Below are 21,998 nucleotides of genomic sequence, written 5' to 3'. Positions count from 1 at the left end.
TTTTGAAAATTTTATCGTGTATAGAAAATGGAAATGTAAACATTCAGTCAAAATTGCATGCATCCACGGTCATTTTTTTTAAAGTTACACCAAAAACCAAAATCGATTTTCTCGAAAACAGATTTTGCGTAAAAATTCCCGTTTTTCCTTAATTTTTCTTTTGTTTTTCCCGGCGCTTTTGAAAACTACTGGGAAATTTAAATTTTGACCTCCCCAATGCACCAACGATATTCACTTTCTGATCGAACAAGATACTGAAGTTGAAAATCGTAGCATTATTTCGACTACTTATCGTGTACACAGACACAAAAAAAATAAAAAAATAAAAAAATAAAAAAAAAAATAAAAAAACACACATCATTGTAAAATCAATACATTCATCGTTCCACTCAGAATCTAAAATGTAAAATTACTAGGTATTCATTAGGTTTATCTTTGACAAAACAATTTAGATCCATTCCAAATTTTAATAAAAACTATTTTGGGCATTAGTTTGGTCCGTCCCCCCGTCCAAGTAAAAAAAATATTTAGCCCAGGCAGCATTTTTTTGTTTAATAATATTATTATAACATTATAATAACGAATAATATTAGTATAACGTTATTATAATACTCTTATAATATTATCATTACAAAATGCTGTCTGGGGGGGGTACGCAAAAAAAATAATAAAAATAGTAGAGGACCTCCGTCCCCCTGCGCACCCCCCCAATTCGAGCATTGACGACGTCAAAGCCGTCCACAGCGAAATTACGTGCTACCGTACAGTTTTTCTTAATTTGAAATTAATCTTTCTCCTCGAAGTTAACTATTGTGTTTGTTCTAACACCAGGTATAGGTTCATTTTTAGTTTATTCATTTTATTATCCATTAACCACAAAACATGTCATTATTATTTACTACACTACCTGAACAATCCTTACATGTCATTAAATTACTAAGGTATATCCTAAACAAAAACTCCCAACTGCAATACTCCCAATACTCAGTTCCAAATGTTAAATAAAATAAATTATGATAAACTAAAAAAAAAAAGAAACAGGTTTTCACCAAAATGAAATAAATCACGTCTTAGGCACCGCCTGATGTTTCATCGTTCTGACGTTGATCCATCAGTGTATTTGAAGTTAATGAATCTCGGGTTTTGAAGCGGACAGGATTTATCCTGATAATCCGGCTCCACTACTCTTAAAGAGAGATTAACATCAAATACATAGGTATATCTCCAACAACTGTACAACAAATTACGATATAGGCGCCGCCTGATGTTTCATTGTTCTAACGTTGATTCATCAGAGTGTACCTGCAGTTAATGAATCTCGAGTTTGGAAGCGGACAGAACTTATCCTGATACTCCGGCTCCATTACTCTTAAAGAGAGATTAAACTCAGGTACATAAGCAAATAGAAAACAAACACATTTTAATAAAATACATAAACCAATGATGTCACCTAATAAACATCCATGAAAATATGAAACAACACATATGTGTTGCAAGCTTATGCACAAGGAAAAAGAAATGTTAACAAATGTTATAATCCAAACCATTCTTATCCCACTATAATATCAAGATCCAATATATCCTTACAAAAGAAGACACACTGGTGGTAGTTAATTATAAATACAAAGAGTCGACAGTGTATAGGCAAAATATGAACTTATAACTGGTATAAGATATTGTAATACAAGTCGTAAAATAATAGTAACGTGCATCGATCCACACCAATCAGAGATATATCCATTCCAACAAGGATCAACGAGTACTTTTCACAGCTATACAAGGTAAGTGAATACACATATATTTTACACTCTATGACAGATTCTCAACTCCGTTCTCGAATAATAATATTCTGTAGTAGGATAAAAATAATGTAATATAAGTGCCGATATGCGTACCATCCTAGTTTACCATACCCTTTGTAATTTGCCGCATTACTCCGCACTTCCCCGACTTCCCAATTTATTTTTTTTCTATTTTTTTTTTATTTTTATCTCACTACAACCAAATATTGTAAATATTATGTATTATGGATGAAATTGTAATTTACAAATATTGTAAACGAATTATTACTATTTACAGAAATAATAACGATAATATCATTAAATTATAACATTTAATATTATTGGCATCCCCGAATCTCGATACATATAGGTAGTATCTGCAATAGCACAATCTACTATTTTGATACAACATTATGATAGGTACCTTCTGTATGGGCTTATTATCGATTACCTACATGGAAATTGGAATTTATATATTTATTAGTTTTTGACGAATCTGTATGACTGTATACATAGGTAATAGTATAATACTACTAAAATAATAATATTATAATGTTGGTGATACATTTTACAGTCTACAGATCTACAGTTTTATAATCATAAGTGATTTGAACTTAATAAGTTATAACTACTATTGACTATAAATAGATAAAATATCTATTGGAATTTTAAACTAAAAAACCTCTACGTCGAAATATAGGTTTCGGTTTCGGTTCTTAAAAAAATATTATTTAAGGTTCCGATGCGGTTTTGGTCACAATATTTTCTCATAATGTTTCGGTTTTTCTATTTACGTTTTCATCCCCTGCTATAAACTACATCCACACACCAACCACATTGCCTTTTATTGAATTTGATTAATTATATGTGTGGTGTGTATAATTTTTATACATACAAAATACCGACTATATTATGTATAGGTGGTATTATGATATATTATTAATTACTATAAACCACCTAACTACAAAATATGAAATACCTAATACTTTATATGTTTATTTGTGTGGCTTAGGTATTATATTTTAGTTTATTCCTGATTATTGAATTTTTTTTCATAATATTATGAGGAATATTTTGGGAATTCATCTTGAAGTTCTATAAACATAATATTATTATAACGAAGGCAAAAATATAACGGCAATGAATGTGGTTCAATCACGATTTCGTAAAAATAACAGTTTTTCAAAGTCTAGCTTTGATTTTGTTTTATTTTATTAAGTCCAATTGCTATGTATCTAAAGTAAAATCTACATAGTATGATTCCCTTGATACAAATATGAAACTTTTGAAGTATTTTGAGTACCGTGAAAAAAAAACATATCACTGCACTGTAAAACCAATACCTTATTTTGGACGGAAATATAAATTCGTAGTTGAAAGAAACTTTTTGTAGCTTAAATAAATACTTTATTTATTAAAAACAATTAAAAAATGTACCAATTTAATATGCAACTTAGGGTAGATAACTAATTTGAATATGATTTAGGAAGTTTTAACTTTTAGAAAACTTCAAAAATGTATATTAGTATAAGTACTGAATACAATTCAAAATTACTATTTAAATGTTTTTTTTTTTAACAATTTTTTCCTAGTTCTAATTGTACACATTTTCTATTTTAGTCCGTAATTAAAAACAAATAACTGACAACTGATATACATACTTGAAACCATGATTTAAGAAGACATTGATCATTTCATAACTTAAGACTTTGATATATATGTTTATTGGTTTTAAATTTTTATGGAATTTGCAATGCAATTATTTTTATAATTATATAATCTTTAGATACCTAGTATAAACTTAGAAACCTTGGGACTTTTATTTTGTATTTTGAATAATGCACGAAAAAAAAAAAGTCATTGACGCACATAATTTATATAGTATATGCAATATAAGTTTTATAGTGTTATATATATAGGTATGTAATAAAAATGAACATAGAACCATACAAAATAATATGTTGTATACCAGATAAATTAATTTCATAAAAATCTTAAAACTAAAAATATTTTAAAAACACTTATCTTAACATTGAAGTAAGTACATAATATTATACAGTCAGAGGTTAAAATAGGTACCTAACTATAGTTAATATAGTTTGTGTAGGTACCTACTTATATGTACACACATTCACAACATCCACTCAATTAAGAAATGAAACATAAAACTTTAATCAATTTAAGTATCTACTAACCAAACTAATTGCATTTAAAATATTCATACATTTACAAAAATGTTGGGTTCCTATCTCATTATGAATACACCTACTAAAATAAACAGTTGTAATTACAACATAAAAAAATAAATTAATAGATTTTAATTCACTTAAGATAAATAATTGTATAGCGTATTCTATCAGTAGGTATTCATATCTTTAAAACAAATTATTAGCAAAAATAAATAATCAGTAAATTATTAGAACCTACTCTAAAAGTAGTTTTGGTTGGTACCATAGACATTTAATAAAATAATACTTAATATTCGGAAGTTTAGTAAAATAATTATAACAAAATAGATTTGCAAGGGTTTTAAAATAAGTTTATTTTACTCAGGGACTGAAAAAACCTATGTATCCTTGCTGACATATCATATGCTGAACATTATATTATACATTGTCATTTTCTGCAAACAAGAAAAAAATAACATATTTTTTATAATGATGAATAATAAAATATTTTTACTAGGTAGCACAAAAAATTGCTTTTCAGAACAAACAATATGTCACAGTAGGTAAAACAAAAAGTATAAAAGTATCCTCCTTAAACTCAGAAACTACAATAAATATCGAATTAAGCATACAACGTTTATAAAAGCATTAAAATAATAATAATAATATTATATTTATAAAACATTATAAAAACTATGTTTTCGACTAATTTTATTTCAAATAAAAAATGTTGGGTTATGCTAATGGAAAACGTTGTATAATAATGAGTAATTAATTATGTGAAAAAAATGTACGTTTATTCTTCATATTGTACTATTTCAATGCAATTATTTTCTTCCAAAAATATATATTTTTTGGTTTTAATGATGGTACGACTAATGATAGAACATGTTGCACACAAATTATAAATAATGAAAAATGAAAATGTATCTAATGATTAGTTGCATTCGATTAAAAAAAAAAATCTGTTCAGAGTGATAATAGATTATTAAAATATGTTTGATTAAAAGTGAATTCTTTATATTTATATTATTTTTATGTTATAAATGATTATGCATCAACATCAAGCTATTTTTTTTAATATGTACATACACGATACACTTGTTGAGTAAACACCATTGAATTCATCATAAATAATACAAAATATTATACATAAACATACTAATTTACCTGACTGTTGGAATTTTGATCGGCTGTGAATATATGCCCTGGTTTTGTAAACTATAATTGAAATTATTTTCTGGCGGTTTTAAATAATTATTGATCTGTAAAATACAAAACGTACAGAATAAATATTAAAAAAAAATAAACGATATTATAAAACAATATGCTATTGACTCATAGTAGGTACAACACTAATAACTACATATTATGTAGGTTAACCTGTATGATTTTTTAATCAACTTAAAAAGAAATTATACAAATTAAATTTACTTTCATTACTTGAGTTTGCATAAGTATTGATTCATATACAACTTAAATTAGAAAAGCAGGTAGGTACGAACTACACGTCATATAAATATCTATTATTTCCAAAATAATTTTTGCTAACCATAAAATTAAATTAGTAAGATGTTAACAGATTTAATACTTAAAGTTGTTTTTTTTTATTGGTATAATGTTAATTTATACATTTTTACTTGAGCATACTCACTATAAGCTTTTATTTAATTTATTACGAATAAGTACATGCCACGTAAACAATTTTTTATTGTCTTATAGCGTACGCCTACTTATATAAGAGAATTCAAAACAATCAGTTTTTCATGCTAAAAATACGTTCCATTCCAACGTACTGATGAATCTAATTACACAAATGGTTTTTAGAAGAAAAAGTTGGATTTTTTGCATTGTCGCCCGACAAACAACTCCTTCAAATTTTGGAGACTACGCCTATCAACATTCGACTTAAAAAATATGAAGTGTTTGTATAAATATAATATGTTTATTCAACAATAAATGTTACGAGGTTTCGAATAAATTAATTTAAAAATTAGTTCATCTATGTCATAATAAATTATCTTTTGACGCTAAATCCGTTTTGAGTATCAAAATCGTATGATGTTACAATGGAATTACATTTTATCAAATTTGCATTGCAATAATATTATTATGTCATTAAATACCACGACATATCAAATTATTATTGTAATTGTTTGCGTGCTCGTTGTAGTAAGTGTCTCCTTTTATAACCACGTCACACATGAGTTATAATTAAACACTAATGATATTAACTGAGCACACACTAACACGAACCACAGTTAAAATATCTTATTATTGCCTATACTAAGCTCCTTAGGTTCCGAATCCCTTTTTAGGTAGCTTATAAAAAATAATCTAAAATTAATAAAAGTTAACAAAAATTATACTATTTATCATATATTATAGTTTTGTTTTTTATTCTAACCATACATTACATACCTGAAATTTATCTCGATGTATCATTAAGAAGTGTTTAACTTTTGAAACATCATTTGTACGAATTGCCACTTCCAGTAATTGACTTTCAAAACCAAGGTGGTCTGTAGATGCAGAAGAACCGATACTAAAAATAAAAATAATATTTAATGCATATTAATAACAACAAATAATGATTTGGTAATAATATAAAATATTACGTTCATATAAAAAATGTGTATTTGTCAAACGGTTATTTTCAATTATTTTCATTAACATATCCGTCAAAGTTTATAATTTCTTTCATTTTTTTGATTCATAGTAAAACGATGTTACTACAAAGATGTATTGTGTTTTTCTTTGTTCTGGTTTTTACACTCAACTCTGAATGTACAGCAGAATGATTACATACTTTTTCTATTTTTATTTTGAATTGATAGTTTGGATTTTAATAAGGAACGAAATTGATAAAGTCTAAGATTTCGGTAATGATTTAATCTATGCTTTAATGTGCTTAAATTATATTTTATAACCAAAGCGTCAGACCATTCGATGGTACCTCGGTATCTTGACAAAATGTAAGTAAATATATATCGTAAAAAAAGTTGAACCAACAGTATTAATAATAGAAAAATAAATAACTTATAATTTAATTATAAATTAATATTCTTCGAAATAAAGTCTGACACATCGTCGGCTCCGCACAGAATGGTTTTTCGTATGAAATGATTTATTATTGAATTCAAATTTAACACATTACAGTGACGTGCTTAATCATGAAGTATACGTGAAAAATATTACACAGCAGAGCTACGTCACAGATTTTTAATTCTGAGACTGAGTATTATAGTAGTGAGATTCTATAATAATTATAATTTGTGTTTTATCACGATTTCCAATTAAAATTTTTATTAAAAAGTTTAATATAGCCTGTATTTTATTTTTATTTTTTGTACTTTGATTTTTCAATCAGCCGATAGAGTAGGTATTTTTAAAAGAATTTATAATTTACTAAAAATAAAAAATAAATGTGAAATATTAACATTAATCAAGTCTATATTAAAAATAATTTACACTATGTAGGTTTGGCAAGTACCTACGTTATTTTGTTCACAATATAATATTGAGTGTAAACATGTAAAAAATAAAAATATTAATTTATAACAATGCAAGTTTATACATCGCCGATGGCCAAAGTTCAATAAAAATTAAAATAAACTGTCTAAGTTATTTTTATTATATATCTGAATATAATATTGTATTGACTTGTATTACGGGACAATAGGTTATAAGAGGACTGTATTGATATTCTAATAAATAACAATAATATTTACAACAATTTTTATTTTTAGTTATTAATACCTTTACTGAAACATAATGTATAAACTTGCATTAAAATAATATGTAAATTTAATGGACCTAACTAATGGCCATTATTGCCACCAAAGTTGTAAAAAACTATCGATAAAAAATAATAAAAATAACATCAGAATATTAAAAAAATATTTTAACAATTTTGGATTATATAATTTGATATAAACATATTATTGTTGTATGCTTTGTTTTCACACTCAAGAATTTTTGTTTACTGTATGTAAATAATATGGTTATTACAAGCAATGGCATTTAAGAAAATTATATTATAATAATATTAATATTAAAGCTAAGGAACAGTGTACTTTTTAATAATTTAAATAACTAAAAATGGATTTCTAAAAATGATTGAAATTGAGTTTTGACATGTTATTTTCTTCTTTGTTAGTTGCTATCTCCAAGATTTAATAAGTTTACTAACGAATTCTCAAAACTGTGCTGTTTACTGCATAAACACAAACATCTAGAACATTCTAATAATGTGTACCACAATATATGACAAACTAAATAATATATTCATGAATATGTATTTTCATAAGAGTCATGAGCTGAACTTTATTAATTAAAAGTTTATAAAATTTCAGATAAAAAGTACTTAGTCTACGAGAGATTGATAATAACATAGGTTCCTATTATTACCGTTTATATAATATTAATTTTCAAATTGTATTAATCTAATTTGTTTTATACACATTATACAAATGTAAAGGTAATTTTATATTACAGTATCAGTCAAAGCTACATGTTTAGTAACTTTTTTTTTTTAATTAGTTCGAAAAAAAAATATTCAATTAAAATATTTTATTGTATGCCTACTATCATAATAAAAAATAAAAAACACTGAATCATATAGTTTGGAAAATATTATATATTATCATACTATGTATGCATTGTTTATATATTTGAATACAAGAGTATAATTTAGTACATACATCCTACACACATAGGATATATTCGTATTATAATATAATTATAACATAACTATTTAGTATTTATATTCAAATATTAAATTTATGAACCGTACACGGATAATAATAATGTTTTTTTTTTCCAAATGTTTGCTTGATATTTAATATAAGATTGATTGGCAGGTTGACATTTTTTATTTGAAAAAAAAAGACAACACCTAGGTATGTGTTTTCTTTAACATTTTGCGCTAAGTGAGGATTTTCTAAGCGTATTTCCAACGTTATTAAAATACAGGTATGATTTTACGTTCCGAGAAAATCGATGAATGGAGGTACTGATTTTACAATCATGTGAGTTTTAGTTCTGATTTCATAACCTTTTGGGGCGGTAAAAAACTTTGATTTTTAACTTTGAGGGTGGCTTTTGGTATAAATTTGGTATACATAAAAAATTTCAAGTACTTTTAAAAATAAAAGAGATAAATGAGTTTTTGCGCAAAACCAGTATTTGAAAAAAAAATTTGTTTTATTAGTGTAACTCAAAATATAATAATCTGAGATACATGAAATTTCCACCAGCTGTATAAATTATTATTTACTCTAGGTATATTATGATAAAACTATTAAATATCTTTTTACCCCATTTTTAAACTACATAAAATTATAAAGACATTTTCATTTGTATTCTTGTTTTTTTTTTTACTGTAAATGTCAATAAAAACATTTATACTGAGTCAAAATATTTTAATACAAGATAAATAAATAAATAAATAATTTAAAAAAATGTATAATGTTCATGTATTATTTTCAAAAGATAACTGAAGTTAATATTTAAATGAAATTAGAAAAAAGGAAGAATAACGATTTTAGTTATTTTGTTATAATTTTAAAATACTATTCGTGGGTACTTGAAACTCTTAACGTATGTTATTTTATATTTTTATACACACAATGAGGTTTTAAAATGCAATGATTTTGGTAAAAATAAATTAAACTTTCTGTATTAACTTAATAGTAAAATAAATCACTTTAATAGAAATATAAATATATCATAAAACATACTTAGTATAGGCTGAAAGATGGTCTTCAGTCAGAATCGTTTTTTAAATACAATGAATAAATCATTAAATTCAAATTTAACACATATATTATAGAGATTTACTCTTCAATGACGAAGTACCTACACACGACCCTTTCTGTACAACAAAGTGGTTACCTACATTCCCTCTTTTTTTCTTTATAGTTATTTTAATTTTATTCGAAAACCTTTTTTTTAAATATCAAAAATCTAGTCTATACCTGCGGTACTTTAAGAGGTCAATACGATCTATTCAGTAGTTTCTATACACTTAAATTAGGACAACTGCCAAACAATATTGGATAAATGGTAAGATGTTATTCCATCCGAATCAAATTGTTTTGAATTCGATTATTATTTATTTAAAATTCTACATCGCATCATCATTCAATGTGAGCAGAGTCAAATCAACGCACACCACTAGGTTTTTTAATCCTGCACGGGTTTTTTTTTATATTCACTGTCTCAACTTACTATAAAATTAATTTAATTAGTATACTAACTTTCGAAAATACTACTGATTAAACGTCCAATTAAAATAACTTGAAAACATCTCATTTTTTATCATACTATGTATTAAATAGTTACATATTATCATAGACACCTATATAATATTTACGATGTAGTATTATAGAAAATAGCCAGTAATGTATACAGAGTATGAAAAATATAACATGACATAATAAATGAATTACCATACATTAATAAATGACTAGCTATTTGGAATAGATAATTAATTATTAGAATTTATATTTTCACAGTTAAGAAGCAACTGTGACACGGAGCTACTTAGAATTTTATTTTTTGAGGAATTTCAGCCGACTGAATATAAAAATATACCCATAAATATTCTGGACACGTCGGGATAAATCCTCGAATCCTTGAATCTTTGCCCACATCCTCCACCAACTACCAAAATATTCGAATTAAGTAAGTGGTATATAAAAAAAAAAAATGCATTGTAATGTGTTACTATCATCTTTTACAAATAAACTATAGGGGAAATCGCACGAGCGTGATGTTGATGCCACAAATTTGTCAATAGATTCATTTTTAATCAAACATTTACCATGTTATTATTAGTAAACTATTTTAAAATTGTTATCAAATTTAAAAATCTAAGTATTACGTGATTTACACTTGTACCCATTTTTTTCTCTACAAAAATAACTACACCATAGGTAAATAATTTATTGTAGTTCGTAGATTTAGTTGCACACTTTATTTTATGATTGTTATGATATTAATATTACAAGACATGGTAAGTAAAAATATATTAATTATTTTTTTTTGACAATACGTAATATTTTCATTTCACCTAGCTATTTCCTACAAAACTGTCTTCCAACTAAACTAAAGGGCATTGTATAATTATGTACGATTATCGCGATATAGGATATGGAAATATAATATAACAGAGCGGCGAAGTGGTAATGTGAAAACAGATATAGGTAACCTTGAAATAACATTTATCTATGGTAAATTTGTAGGGGATAAAAACCCGGGCATAAAGCTCACGCACTCTAGTGTTTTGTGACCATTGCTCGCGTTAGTGTGCCATAATAATATTTTGTTGCCCAGTCCCTCTGTTTGTAGTGCGCATTTTGCTATTAGTAAACAGAATATTTTAGTAGGTCATATTATAGCGTTTACAAAATATACATTGTTTAGTATAAACTATAATATGTATATTATACATAGGTATACCTACTCTAAATGTAGTCCTATCTTAATTTCACGACTCGAAATATTGTTTCACAGACTTAAATCAAAATGCATAGACCTATGGTATTATATTATTATATTATATGCTTCAAACAACAAAGTCTGTGTATATACTCATTGTTATTAATAGGAAACCAGAGACACCAGAGACATGATTGTCTTACTAAAGTGAGGCATTTTAATATTTGATTTACAGTTAAGACAAATAGTGGCGCGCTTAGCACTATAAATGTTACAATTTTATTTTATGTTGTAATATATAATATTTAAACTTAAAATAAAACACAAGACAACTAGTAGCGACGGTCCATATGGAATGTTGGGCTATTCAATACATATATACATACGATTTACGCATAAATATATATATACGCACTCTTACATACAAACGCGACACGTGCAACACATAAACAATATTAAACACCTCTCCGTTCAGATATTTAAGAAAAAACAACATAATCAATTATCGGCGGCGCCAGATGACACCGTATATTATAAAACCATAAATGCATTTTTACGTATATAATATACACATATATATTATATTCTACGAGACCCCTTCGATAATTTTCCAATCAAGACGTTCGGTCAAAACAAAACAATAAATTACAATAATTTTACACGACTCCCGGACACGTGCATATACACACACATATTATTCACGTCTCACCTAAGATCTCCACCATCCCACTTCGATCTTATTTATTTTTTCATACTACAATGTGAACAATAAATACCTGCAACGTGGAGTGCTTAATGGGATAAATATTTTTGATGAATCTAACACGTCTTGTTGCTGTTCAGAACTCTTCTCATCGAGGGGATTAAAGCCCTCACAACCCGAAGTCACATTATGTGGATGGTCATCCTGTGAACAAAAATATATGATCCATGAGATTACATTATCGTTAAAGTTTAAATAATGAGAAAATATAAAATTAAGACAATGAAAACATCTGAGTATACAGGGTAATTCACCCAGCACCCTCCCTCATATTTTGTCCTTAAATCCTAAAAAAATTGGATTTTAGAATTTTGAAGTATTCTGAAGGTCATAGTCCTAATCATAGTTATAGTCATAGTCCTTCAAATGTTAAGATTTCTCTATAACATTTAAGAAGGATTGTACTGTGGTGTTAAAAACTTCTCGTTTTCTTAGATTTATTACTGTTAATTTCTAAGCAGATGATTCAAAAACGCAAATTATCTTTTCTTCATTCTGAATCAGAATAAAAAATATGAATGTATCAACTATATTCATTATTTTTTCCTACGAAATGTTTTAAAAGATTTTTAGAAAAATAAGTCAAAAAATCATATTGATTATGTGATACTTATATTACATTTAATTCAGATGGTTATGATTTTAAAGTAAAGAAATTTGTTTTTTATATTTGTTGAATTTTTGACGAAAATTTAATGAAAAAGTAGAATTAAGTATACGATTTAAAGAAAATGAGATAACTGTTTAACGTTTAAAATAGTGTTAAGTCTAATTATATTTAAATTGATGAAATTTATAGTTAGGTAATAAAATAAAAATGATGGAAATTCTAATAGAATAATTATAAATAGAATATGGAATTATTATCTATGTATATAAAAATCTAACTTGATTTTGGAGACAAAGGAAATCGGTTTGATTGTTTATTTATTATTATTAATTATTTATTTATTTGTTTGCATTTGCATTTTTCCATTTGAAATATATATTATTCATTGTTACATTTTTTTCTACCTTATCTCTATTCTATAATAAAAAGTATAAAATTTACCACTCCAGTGGTTGAATTGAAAATGTAGGATATATAATGTTCATAAATTAGCAATAACAATCACTACAATATGTAATTATATTATATTATTTGTAAATTTAAAAAATAGTCATATGTTTTTAAATTAAATTATAAAAAAATAATTTTTTCCGGAGGAAGGTCGGGCAGCTAGTATTAAATATAATATAAGATCATAATAGTACTATAAAATAATTTTTTTTAAATTTTTTTCAGGTTAAGGCTTCAACATCTGAGGTCATTAGTCTAGGTTATTTTGTGGGTTTTTTATAAGTGTAGGGGAGAGTACGGTTGGTTTCTTTTAGAACACGAGGATATGTGGATAGGATTTGATACTAAAGACCAGGGTGGGAACTAGTGGCACTCAGAACACATCAGTGACTGAAGACAGACACCACGCCACACTAAGCTACAATGATTAATTATATTAAATTATAATACTTGACTCTTAGTAACGCCTTATTTTATTTTTTTTTTTTGAGTCTTTTAAGTAGCTTATCAAAGTTATAATTATATAATAATATGTACTATTTATTAAAATAAAATTTATTTATGTATTCAAATATTACTTGGACATATACTACGGCACTACGCCCATAATGTATACATACAACAACCATAAAAAAAAGACAATAGAATCTATACGAGCTTTTTAAAAACAGACACTTGTAAATTTCACCATGTCTCTTCTTTTCCCTATATTTTTTTCATTTCACTTATCGAAACTAACTAATAAGACATTTAAAACACAATGACCTGTTTAAAGCATCTACTAAATAAAATATCCAATCAAAATATTGGGTCTCGTGAAACTTTTACTGCACAAACACTGCTCGAAAAATAATCTCAGATAAAACGAACAACAAATCGTTGTAATTCCGATACATCCCCTATATCTAAAAGCACGTGTAATGGGAAACCAATCTCTTAAAATCTAAAATAGATGAAACTTGATGCAACATAACAGCATTGTAAATTCATAGTATTTATCATTGATTTAGAGCCAAAGTCAATTTATTCAGGTACGTGATCGGACATTATATTTGATGTTGAAATTTGCAATCTAAATTTTATTGACATAATAAAGTTGATAAATGTAGGTTATATCCAAACATCTATTTCTGTATATTATACTATATCATATTCGATATAGTTCTTAAAATTACTTATTTAAAAGTATTTTGTTAAAATATTACATTTTATAATCTAAAAAATAAAACTTAGTTTTAAAAAGGTTAAACTAGTCATCCCTACAACTCCAAACTAAATTATGTAGTTTGGTCCGGTATATTATGTAAACATAATATTATTCAAGTTCTTTACTTATATGTCATGTTATATTTCAAATAGATACATTTAATTTACAATTATCTATAATTTAATAATTACAATTACATATAGTAATAATTGACAAAATTATAGTTAGGTATACAGTCTCGACATAGTTTTTTACAATATATTTCACTTTGATATTGTATTTTTATTTATTTTCAATATTGCTCATAAATTAAAATCATGCAATTAAATGAAAGAAAAAAACATTTTAATTATAAAACAAATAAGACCACATCATCAAAGTTCATTCATACAGAGGTATATTAAGATTTGGTTAGCGGCATTATATTATTTTTAAAGAAAAAAAAACTCTGAAACGTTAATTAATATAAACACTAAATTTAAACTATAATTTATTTGAAACTTTTACCTAATGGAAGAAAAATAATAATAACGTCCGTTATTAATTACCTTCTAACATTTTAATAAAACAAAAAAAAAATATAAACGTTTTTATCATTTAAAAAACAGTTTTTACGATCTATATTAATATTGTGTTGACCAACCATACCATAAATTCATGTAAAAAAGTGTTTTGTATTTTTCATACTTAAATCAGACTTTTTTTGACTCAGTAGCTAACTTTTAATGGACTTCGTTTTATCCGTTAATATGAGTTATTTAGATATAAAACATTTGATACATTTCCTACCTAAAAAAAATTATCACATATTTCACGGACACTCCGCACCATAATACGCCGGGAAATATAATACTATACAATTTTAATAATATTTTTTTAAAAATATTTTTTGTTTTTGATGCATTGGCCATTATCATGTTTTGAAGGTTTACGGTAAGTTTGAGGTGTGGGGAGGGTTGTTTTGAGCAGCAACACGTTTGCATCGGTTTCGCCACCACAAACTCACGTGGTCACCCATGCGAGAGCTAGCAACACCGGAAGATGCTTGACCGCAGAACACATTAGCGATTGCAGCCAACCACCTGGCCCCAATTCGTAATATTATTTAGCTTATAAAACGTTGTGTACTATAATTCGGAATACCAATGGATTACGGTTTATTATATAAAATTATTGATTTGGTCGTTTTGACTTTTGCACACTTAGATGCAGGGATCGAAACCGATTTAACCGACTTTCCAAAAACCAGTTAAAATCGTGGTTTTCTCATTTCTAAACACCGGAACCAAAAGCTTTAAAACACCGGTTAAAAAACCGTAACTGAAACCTAAGACTTTAAAAAACACTTTTTCAAAAAACAAGCCGAAACCATAGAATTGAAAAACCGTTATTGTACCGTTGTTGAAAAACCGATTAAAATTTGAAACTTATGTCGGCTTCTTTGAATTTCTTAAAGTTAAATATACTATTTGTAATTCTAGTATTTTTATACGAAGAAATTATTATGTTCGGATTTATTGATAAAAATCCCGCGATGCAATTACTGAGTATTACGAAATATTAATATATACCTATATATTATTATTTATTACTAAACTTATGATTCAAAATTGCAAATACAAATAATATAGTGTGATGTTATTGAAATATACAATTAAATATTAATGTAATCGAATAATGATCTCAACCATAATATGACAACATAATATTATATCGAATGCAGAAGTAGGCACGAGGCTCCTAAACTAGGTACGAAATATTCAAGTTAATAACATGAAATGAGTTCTGCTGAACGTAAATTTGTTATATCGTATTGTATACTAATTATACAAAGTATCCATATTTCAGGGCTTTAGACTAGGCCCTTATAATATTTAATAGTTAATACAAATCGAGTCTACAGTAATTAGATAGGAAAATAAAATGGAAATTTTTAAAAACCGTTCCAAAACCCAAAACCGAAAATTTTCTAAAACCGTTCTTTAAACCGATAAAATATTTGAACAACCTTTTTTGAAATCGAAACCAAAACCAAAAAATTTTAAAAACTGATCTTAAAACCTAAACCAAAACCAGAAAATTTAGAAAACCGTTCTCAAGAACTAAAACCGTAACCGTTAAAATTTGAAACGGTTTCGATCCCTGCTTAGATGCGAAGAGTTTACAACTCGTTTTTATTTTTATTAGGATTGTGTTATAAAAATAGCTCGTACAGTATAAGTTTCTATTGCAAACACTCGGCAGATTTATACTTAATTTACACTGACACACAAAATAATATCCTATGTTGACGAAACCCTATATTACATAATACTGTATTTCTGTATTTTACAGTAAGTACCTACTAGCGACTAAACAATATTTGATTAGTTGTATTATTGCGCGTTGTATAAAATAATAATAAATCATGAAGAGAATATTTTAATGAAAAATAGGTTTATAGATTTATTTGATAAATTAAGTTCCGATAAACTTATATTAACTGCAGATGTAAATTTAACTAGAAAACAAAAATAGTCCATTCTAGAGTTGGTTACTTGAACGTTTTAAAACCTGGGCTTGAAAACGTTATATTTGACAAAAAAACGATTGGAATTTGTAAACGTAATTATAACGGAAAGCTATAATCAAAAATAATTAAATACCGAAAACAAAAAATAACGCAAAATGAAATATTTTTAAATCTATTTATTTAAAAGATCTATTTGTTTCGTAGAAAAAATTATTTTATGCAAACAATCTAAGAATTGATTATATGATATTCCGTATCTGGGCTATTACCTACCCACATTAGTTATTATTTTTAAACTTTATAAGTAAAAGCACTATTTTAAATAAACGCAAAATTTGTGTAACGTTTTAGTTGTAAATAACATAGAAAAGAATTTTTTTTATCAAATGCAAGCCCTGTTTAAAACAAATACATATTTCAAATGTCAATGAATTAATTATGTAGTTAATAATTATGTAATCTTAATCAATATTATACTAACTGACAACTGTACATACACTTTTGACGTAACTAGCTGTCTGATTGAACAATCAGAAAGATACAACTGACTAAGCGATTATATTTTGAAATCATAATATTATTATAAAAATAAATACATTTTTCAAAAGTAATTTAGTGTGGATATTCACATTATTTATAACCTTTACAGTTGAATGCTGATAGATAGACTACCACGGTAAATGATGTTATCAGGAACACACTTTAAGCTAAAATAGAAAATGAAACACATATTATACCACTTTATTTCATTCATTTTTGGAAAGTATTATAAGTTATAGCATTTTATTTTTTATTATTTTGTTTGTGTCTTTACGATTACACGGCGTTTTAGATATGCAGTTTAGCTACACCGGTGCCGTGTTTCATTTATCCGGTATCTAGTAATCATTGTAATATTAATATTATTCTGTTAACAAATACAATACAACACAATACAATGGTGAGGTGTATAAGTATAATATTATGTAGGGCATAATCAATAAAAATCATAATTAAGAAGAAAATATAATTATAGTAATAACTATAACAATTATTTAGTTTTAAATGACTTATTTTTTTTTTTATATTACTCATGAATAATAAATAAATATGAATATAATGAATGACATTTATAATTTAAATGATAATAATATGATATATTCAACCAAAGTTTTAACAGTATTTGATAATCACATTATGTTTATGACAACTAGCTCACTTCAAAGTTTTTTTGGTGCCACTGGTACTACCACGACCTTGGTTGACGCTATATCAGTTGTGGTCAAACGGGGGGGGGGGGCAATAGATCCCCCCAGGAATTTTTATTAGTAAAAGTGTTGGTGTTGGGCATTGTGCCCTTTGATTTATTCATTACTCGAATAGTACGGCGTGCAGGGGTTATAATATAATAATCAAATCATATTACCTGCTGGACGACGATAAGATAGACGTGCTATCGGCAGCTATAAAAAGGTTAGCGATATAACACACGTGTTTCACGGTCGGTAGTTAAACACGAACTGATTGCTTATTATTTGTCATAACTCATAATATTTAGTTATCACTGTGATTCGTCTTTATTCTTTCGTACTCGGGTTTTCTACTGTGGGTCCGTGTAGTGTACTAAAGTGTATTACTTATTATTATACGGTCGGTGTCTTTTGTAATATTGACTATTTTGTCTATTTTACATTTTCACATTACTATGTCTATAAAAAAAAAATTACTAGCTATTTTGATGCAAGTTGCTCTCCTTCTAAACGCTCGGCGGATGAAAAAATAAGTAAGATCACTAATATCGTTATAGAAAATCAAGTTGTGGACTTGGCGGTAATATTTGTATTATGGCTGTTCATTGTGGGGTTATAAATATAACATCCAACGAAGAACTGGACGAATTAGCAAAAAAAAAACAAAAAATAGATTTACTACCTAATATAATAAAAATATTGTTAATACTATAATATATTTATAAAATCTGTATGTTAAATGGACATTTTACCGCTGATTGTTTTCGGTGTAGTAGGATATTTTATACCCGATATTTTTTTTTATAAATATAATAGGTTATAAATCTATTTGTTCGATCCACTGAACTACTTCAAAAATAAAGTTAATAAAAAAAGCTAAAAATTCGGGCATAAAATTGATACATTTTGTAAAAAAACATTTGATTACTACCTAATTCTTTTGTTATTTCTAAACACATATTTTTTTTTTTTGTTAAGGCTACCAGTTTGGATATTTAATAATTTAATTATTGCTTTTGAATTTTATTCAAGTAGTTCAGTTGATCAAAAATATGCATTTATAATTTATCATATTTATGAAAATATTTGAAAATATTAGACAAATGGCAAAATATTTAATAATAAAATAATACATTTTTCATATTAAATAATAAAATATTATTATTAAATAGTAAACTTTAAAAAAAAATGGGGGAAAATATCCTAATACACCGAAAATAGTCGTGGGGTGAGGGGGAAATGGTCGGGGGGAATGTCCATGATTCAGTCTGTATAGGTACCTAAGTTATAAATAAAGTTTGTATTTACCATAATTTTATAAATTTATATCAGACATAAACATAACCATAAATTATATTTTTAAAGATAAAATAATGCATATGCTAAACAATCAGCCATATCCCCCCCCCCTATGACAAAATCATTTGACCACCACTGCGCTATATGGTTATATTTTTGGTTTGATTTTCTCGGTGTAATGATTGAATGTTAACGACTAAAAGTTATATTCACATACAGTACATTCACAATTCATTAAAAATTAACATTTGTGGCATAATATTGGTAAAGGAAACTTTTTGGATTTTGGATTTTTTTTTAAATAACTATTTGCATTGGTCGTAAGGGTCACTTAAGTTCTAGATTTAACCCCCCCCCCCCTCTAAACACCACAAAAAAAATAGATATATAAGTACGCCACTGAACAACACTCTATAAATAACAGTGAACTACGAACACAAATATCTATTGTTGCTATTTAATCAGACGTGCACGGGTAATACAAAAATGCATTAGTAACTTATCTTTATGTGTTGAGAATAGGTAGTTTAAATTGTTATTAAGAAGTTTGAACTCAATTAAAGTACCTACAATGTATATCGATTAAAAATATATGTTATATTTTATAGAAACTACTACAATTTAATATAATATTCAGTTTTAACTATTGTATGGTGTATAAAATGTTCCAAATACTAATCTACAAATGCTATATTTTTTGATATGCTATAAAAAAATTACTATTCAACTTTTATCCAAGGGGGTATAGAATTACTTTTAAACTATACAGGGGTTCATTTTAAGTACCTAGTGGCACACTCTCCGATAAACTATTATTTTCCTTTTATGAAAGCTAAAAATTAGTTTTGTATAGGCACTACGAATTATTATTATTCCATACAAATATAACTGTTATAAATAAAATAAAACTATTATTACATAATATTATTTTTTACTGGCTCGGGTTTGGTTTAGAAATTATTCACAAATATAATCGAGAAATGACCATGGAATATCCTGTTTCTAATTATTTATTTATAAAAACGACAATATTTTTGAGAGGTTGACTATCGTGAAAAAATGTCTACCACATTTCGCAAAAGGGCAAAGAATATGTAAAGGATAGGTCAAAAACCGCATTCCCTCGGTGGGTGTACGGAAAATGAAATTGTCTCTGTAGTGTTGAGAAAAAAAAGACTTAAGGCAGCTGTGATTCGTATTTAGCTGGGACAATATCGTGATTTCCCCTTGGTCACTCTCTCGGGAACCAAAAGTTTTTACCCAATGAATAATGAAAAGTTTTGATAGTCTCTGATATATTTGTTGTGACCGTCAATTGGTAATAAATTCAAAGCCACAAGACTAAAGATATTAATTGCTCTCGTGCTATTCCAGTCACTATAAGGTGATCGCTTTTTTGGGATTGCCTCCGAACCCGACGTTTCATAATGGTTAACAGACTACTTTTGCCCATAGTCAACAGACACACCCACATAAAAGTAAAATATAATTGATGATGGGTTAACTGAATTATCGGTCAGAAAAGGCCAACGCTCGTTCGTATACTATTGTCTTTATCTTCTGTCCACCACCGATGTGAATCTTTGTTTTCTACCAAGGTCAGATATTTTTATTATATTAAAAATGACAATTAAATGTAGGTACTTATAAATATCGTAAAATAGGGGAACAGAGTGGCCGAGTGGACTAAGACGTCGGTTGCGACACACATCGACGCCGGTTCGATACCTCGGCAATGGGCGGCATTTTTTTCGGGCAAGTCACGATGTCCGGAGAACAAGTGCCGCCATCCCCCACCCGGACATGGCAGATACCTACGGGTGCCCAAATCAAAAATTCTGCCAAAACAAACACACACGTGTTCCTCCCCCTACCAAGAAAAAACCTACAAGCAAAACAAAAACAGCTAATGGCCTAAGTTGCCAGGCTTAAGCTCAATAAAAAAAAAAAATATAAGTAAAACAGTGAAACGTGAAAGATTCATAGTTTAGAGGAATTTGTTAAATCAAATTACATACAGTTGATTCTAATTTAGTTCTAATCAATAATATTATAGTATAAGTAAGTAAATTTCGTTATACAAAAAATATCATTATACATATCATATACGTATTGAAATTACACTGTATCTACTATCATAGCATATTATCTGTTAAATAAAGCATACATTACCCTTAACAATAACTCAAAAGTGTTATAATTATTCATTTTTACGCTTACGAAAATCGCCACAATTATTATTGCTTGTCAAAAATATTATTTTTCAATATTATATATATTTTTCACTAATTTATCAATATTGTTAGTTTGTACGAGTGCGAGTTGTGTTATGGTGAGTTAAGGTTTATGATGTAATAGCGACTGGTTAGTTTGCGTTTCATGTAGGTACTGTTGTGAGCAATATATTTTGTTCTATATTTATATAATTGTTTTGTTCTTTATAAGTGAATTATTAAAGAGTTAAAAAGAATTATTTTATTTATTAAATGAAATTATATTTTCAAGCGATGGTTCTAATAGTGACAGTGGCGTTAGT

The 21,998-nt window shown here is 26.9% G+C and overlaps 1 protein-coding gene across 1 annotated transcript in view; it reads right to left on the bottom strand.

Annotated features, from left to right (window-relative positions):
• Positions 1-21,998, bottom strand: part of LOC100168206 — a 318,228-nt gene that overhangs the window by 121,849 nt on the left and 174,381 nt on the right. Inside the window, exons 4-6 of the mRNA XM_008186112.3 lie at positions 12,169-12,299; positions 6,371-6,494; positions 5,120-5,214 (exon numbers count right to left, since the gene is read on the bottom strand). Coding sequence (XP_008184334.2) covers positions 5,120-5,214; positions 6,371-6,494; positions 12,169-12,299 — 350 coding nt within the window. The remainder of the gene's footprint in view (positions 1-5,119; positions 5,215-6,370; positions 6,495-12,168; positions 12,300-21,998) is intronic.

This window comes from Acyrthosiphon pisum, chromosome X, assembly GCF_005508785.2.
Source record: "Acyrthosiphon pisum isolate AL4f chromosome X, pea_aphid_22Mar2018_4r6ur, whole genome shotgun sequence".
NCBI lineage: Eukaryota > Metazoa > Arthropoda > Insecta > Hemiptera > Aphididae > Acyrthosiphon > Acyrthosiphon pisum.
This window is presented reverse-complemented; position numbering and strand designations above follow the sequence as displayed.